Source organism: Helianthus annuus, chromosome 10 (genome assembly GCF_002127325.2).
Source record: "Helianthus annuus cultivar XRQ/B chromosome 10, HanXRQr2.0-SUNRISE, whole genome shotgun sequence".
Taxonomy (NCBI): Eukaryota; Viridiplantae; Streptophyta; class Magnoliopsida; order Asterales; family Asteraceae; genus Helianthus; species Helianthus annuus.
In genome coordinates, this window is record NC_035442.2 from 75,684,328 (window position 1) to 75,689,018 (window position 4,691).

The window sequence follows — 4,691 nt, forward strand, 5'->3', positions numbered from 1 at the left end:
AACAATATTTGAATATACAAGAAATGATATTTGCCATTTTTGGCGTTTTACTGAGAAAATAGTGTATCTGAAAGAACCGTCGATTTTTTGGAATCTTTTGATGTTTGATTGTTTTGGCGTTTTCTAAGATGAATGGTATATAGTAGAAAATATGGCGTTTTTTGAGTAGGTGTGTTTGATGTTTTGGGGATTTTGGCGTTTGTAAGATAAATGGTATATAGTAGAAAATATGGCGTTTCAGGTTCTGGGGGGTGTGTTTTTATGTCTGGGATGTTTTTGTTTATATAGGAATGTGTTTTGGTCCGTAATGGCGTTTATTCATTAGTTTGGCGTTTTGGTATAGAAGTGTAAAGACCTTTTTACCCTTAATGAGGCTCGTCCACGTAATAAAATTGATGTTATTTACGAAAACGCCACCGCGCTAATCTAGTCCATAGATTGTTTTAATCGGACGATCCATAAGCGTTCTCACCGTTCTCACACTTTCTACGGTTTTCTCTAAATCCCAACCCTATATATATATATTGCACATTTAATTTGCCAAAATTAAAAAATAAATAAATAAATAAATGGGGGGAGGTCCATCCTCCATTTTCCTTGATACTTCCTTGGAGGGGCATCCTCCTTGGATGTTGACGTGACGATGACATGGAGGGGCATCCTACAAGGACTTGCCTCCTCCACACCGAATAGCCTCGTCTGATAGTCAGAACAATAAACACAAGTTTCCACAAATATTACTCATTTGATTCATGTGCATCAAGGATGATTATACGAGTGTCCTCAATAATAACAATTTAATTGTAATCATAAGCACTTCATTTCATGAAATTTTACAAGACGACGTTAATTTCATAGAGATGAAAAAATAGGAAGTGATACCAAGCTTGTACCCGCATCAGCAATAAAACAGCTTCCCGTCACATATGCTGAAGAATCGTGGATCAAATACCGTGTGAGACCCGTCAACGCCGGATTTATCGTGCCAAGAGTCTTCATCGGGATCGTTTTCAACGTCACGTTATTAAACCAGTCCTTGTCTACTAGTCCTTGAGTGATTTCAGTTCTGAATATTCCAGGATTTATGCAGTTAACTCTTATATTGTTGGCTCCCAATTCCATTGCCATCACCTGTTGTTAGTCATTGTTTGTTTCCATTAAATCATGTTAACACATCGTGTAAACACATAATGTAAGTTGAACCGCATTGCGGCGGGTGGTAAATCAAGTTCTTTAACCATTAGCAACATGTCAATATGATAGGGTTCCAGCAGAGTCAATAAGCCCAGTTGGACCCTTAGCCAAATTGAAGCCCATACCCAGTCAAAGTCAACAGAGCTTAATGTAGGGGCTTAACAGAGCTCTATTATTTATTTAAATTTTCCAATTCCTATTCTAGTTTTTTTTTTATTTCTTGTCTATTTTAATTTTCAACTAGTTTTTTTTTACGTCGCGTGTTGCGGTAAAACCGAGCAAATTATAATGTAAAACAAACGTGATTTGAAAATAAACATGTTGTTTTGAAAGTCAAACCATTAGAACGGTTTAGTTTATTATCGTACCGTTTTGTGATACCAAATAAATACTTTATTTTAATTTATTTTGAGTACAACTTCGTTTTTAACAAAATTTATAACAGAATGTTTGGGGAAAATTAAGCACAACTACGTATTTAAGTTTTTTTAAAAAAAAGGTATTAAACGTAAATTATTAAAGAAGTATCAAATTAATCGATAAATTAATATATGTTCTAAAAAAAGGAAAAAGAATTATTAATATATGCTCTAAAAAAGAAAAAAAATTATTAAAAAATAGGTAAAGGAAATATATTTTTTTAAAAAAAGGAAAAAAGTTAAAAATATGTTATTAAAAGTAAATACAGTAATAAACTATTATAATATATTAAATAAAAATAATAAAAAGCTATATATTTAGAAAAAAATTATAAACATAAATTATTAAATAAATATCAAATTAATCGATAAATTAATATATGTTTTAAAAAAGGAAAAAAGAAATATTAATATATGTTATGAAAAAAAGAAAATAGAATTATTAAAAATGGTAAACCAAATATATGGTTTTAAAAAAAGAAAAAATAAAAAATATGTTATGAAAAGTAAATATAATAATAAGCCATTATAATATATTAAATAAAAAATAATAAAAAGCTGCATATTATATATATTGATTTCGAGAGACGATGAATAGTAATTTTATTTTTATAATAATATATAGTTTTTTATTATTTTATTAGTTAATTATTTAATATATTATAATAATTTATTATTATATTTACTTTTAATAACATATTTTTCTTTTTTTTATACATCTATTTCCTTTATCATTTTTAATAATTGTTTTTTTCTTTTTTTAACATATGTTAATTTATCGATTAATTTGATACTTCTTTAATAAGTTACGTTTATAATTTTTTTTCTAAAAACTTAAGTACGTAGTTGTGCTTGATTTTTTTCCATGACATTCCGTTATAAGTTTTGTTAAAACGAGGTTATACTCAAAATAAAGTATTTATTTGGTATCATAAAACGGTACGATGATAAACTAAATCGTTCTAATAGTTTGACTTTCTAAACAACATGCTTTATTTTCATATCACGTTTGTTTTACATTATCATTTGCTTAGTTTCGCCGCAACGCGCGATATACAAAAACTAGTTATTATAAAAATAAAGTTACTATTCATCGTCCTTTATCAATAAAATAAACAAAATAATAAAAAGCTATATATTTAAAAAAATAAGTTTTAAACAAAGTTAAATTTTGACAAAAATGTTTAAAAAAAAAAAAAACTACATATATCTGGACAAAAGTTGTTAAGGGTCAACTACCCATAATAAAAAACTACTATTTATAGAAAAAAGTTAGTTAAATATTGACAAAACTGTTTCAATCATCGGACTAGAACATATGACCAAACAAAACCCCCCGGCCCATATTGTGACATCTAACATATTAAATTATTAAATGTTAGGTGAAAGGATATCATACTTTAGTCATTGTATTAACAGCCGCTTTCGAAGAGGCATAAGCAACACCTCCTGGCAGATAAACGCGACCAGTGCCAGTAATTGATGAAATGTTAATCACCGAACCGCCTCGTTTAGCTTTACGCATGCGTAAACCGACATGTTTTGCAACCAACCATGAGCCGGTTGTGTTTGTCCGGAACATATACTCCCAATCTTTCTCTTTATAGTCCAAGGGATGACGGGGTTGACCTATATTACATAAGTCAAGGTTAGCCCACATTTACACTCAACCCAACCTAACCAGATGTATACTTAACAATGACTCGTCTTGACTTGCACCGTTTCACATGTTACCTAAGTGGCTGTATTTCCAGTTTTAAGTTTTAACATTAAACTGTATCTGCTGATTATTATTAAGCACAGGGTTGCGATGAGCCGCACACTCCCGTCAGTACTACTATCCAGACACACACCAATACTTCATTAACATGTTATACGGCCTGTGTGATGTCATATGGGTTGTATGAGATGTAGTTCACCAAATCATACAACTCGTATGATATGTTTGACTCACACATAAATGACCGATGTGATCCCTCACAGAGTCGTATAGACTGTAAGACCATTATCACCATATCATACGGTACATATGATGAAGCCACCTGCTATAGCATCATTAGTGTATCTGCAGCATCCTTTCCTTAATTTTATAAACATTTAATTTGTAAAAAGTATAAAGTTGACGAGTGATAAAAAAAAAAAAAAAAAACAAAACTAAATTGCATGTTCTTCACGCGTGAAAATCTCAACGCGTTATAAAGTTGACGAGTGATAAAAAGGAGTAGCGGCGGTGTTCCCTTGCATTCCACGAGTGATGGAGGTGCCATCACAGGGCGTCCCGTCCCCCCTAATAAGAAATATAGAAAATTCAAACAAACAGATATATAAGCTACCTGAAAGTCCCGCATTGTTAATCAAAGCATCAATATGCCCAAATGCTCCCCAAGCCTTCTCTACAGCAGCCTCAATGGTTTTCTCATCGGCACTAACATCCAGCTGCACCGCAAACGCTCGAAACCCGACCTTATCACTCTCCGGTCCAGCCGAAGAACTTTTCATTCCATTAATCTCATCACACAGAGATTTCAGCAAATAAACTCTCCTAGCAGAAGCAATGATCTTACAACCCGCTCGCGCTAAATCAAGGCAGAACTCTTTGCCAATACCGGATGATGCTCCGGTGACAAACACAACTTTTCCGGTCAGATCATGCCATGGCTCGAGGATAGTTTCAACTTGGCTAGTCATTTTTTATTGGAATACTCAGGGTGGTGGTGAGTGAGTATATTTTTGAAGTTGATTTAAGGTTGTTAGGAGAGCAGTCATGTTTGAATATATTGGTAAAATTGTATGGAATTTATTGTTGCCTATGATTCAGAATTTGTGGGCGCAAAGGAAGATGATATTAAGGTACCATGTACGACAAATGAATGGTTGGTGGCATTCATGTTTGAGTAAAGGTGTTATTAGTTTGGTACTTTAGTTATTTGGTTGTAACATCTCTTCTTTTGGATGCTTGTGAACTGCAGGGTGGCAATGCGGTGTGTGATGAAGGATGACCCCGCGCGGGCACACTGCGGCCAGCACCGTTGTGCGTTTGGTGAGCTTAGCAATTCGGTATGTAGTCACCGAGTGAAA

The 4,691-nt window shown here is 32.9% G+C and overlaps 1 protein-coding gene across 1 annotated transcript; it reads right to left on the reverse strand.

The window, feature by feature from the left end:
• Positions 1-722: 722 nt before the first annotated feature.
• Positions 723-4,385, reverse strand: LOC110884886 (3-oxoacyl-[acyl-carrier-protein] reductase FabG). Its single transcript, XM_022132595.2, has 3 exons — positions 3,947-4,385; positions 3,013-3,242; positions 723-1,131 (listed from the first exon to the last, which is right to left on the reverse strand). The coding sequence occupies exons 1-3, from the start codon at positions 4,299-4,301 to the stop codon at positions 853-855; spliced, it is 864 nt and encodes a 287-aa protein (XP_021988287.1). The 5' UTR covers positions 4,302-4,385; the 3' UTR covers positions 723-852.
• Between the last annotated feature and the right edge of the window lie 306 nt (positions 4,386-4,691).

Excerpts from the sequence above, each read along its gene's own strand:
- LOC110884886 (XM_022132595.2), bottom strand. The coding sequence starts at position 4,301 with ATGACTAGCCAAGTTGAAACTATCCTCGAGCCATGGCATGATCTGACC. Across the intron at positions 3,243-3,946 it reads TAACAATGCGGGACTTTCAG|GTCAACCCCGTCATCCCTTG; the intron begins GTAGCTTATATA and ends TATGTAATATAG. Across the intron at positions 1,132-3,012 it reads CTGTTAATACAATGACTAAA|GTGATGGCAATGGAATTGGG; the intron begins GTATGATATCCT and ends GACTAACAACAG.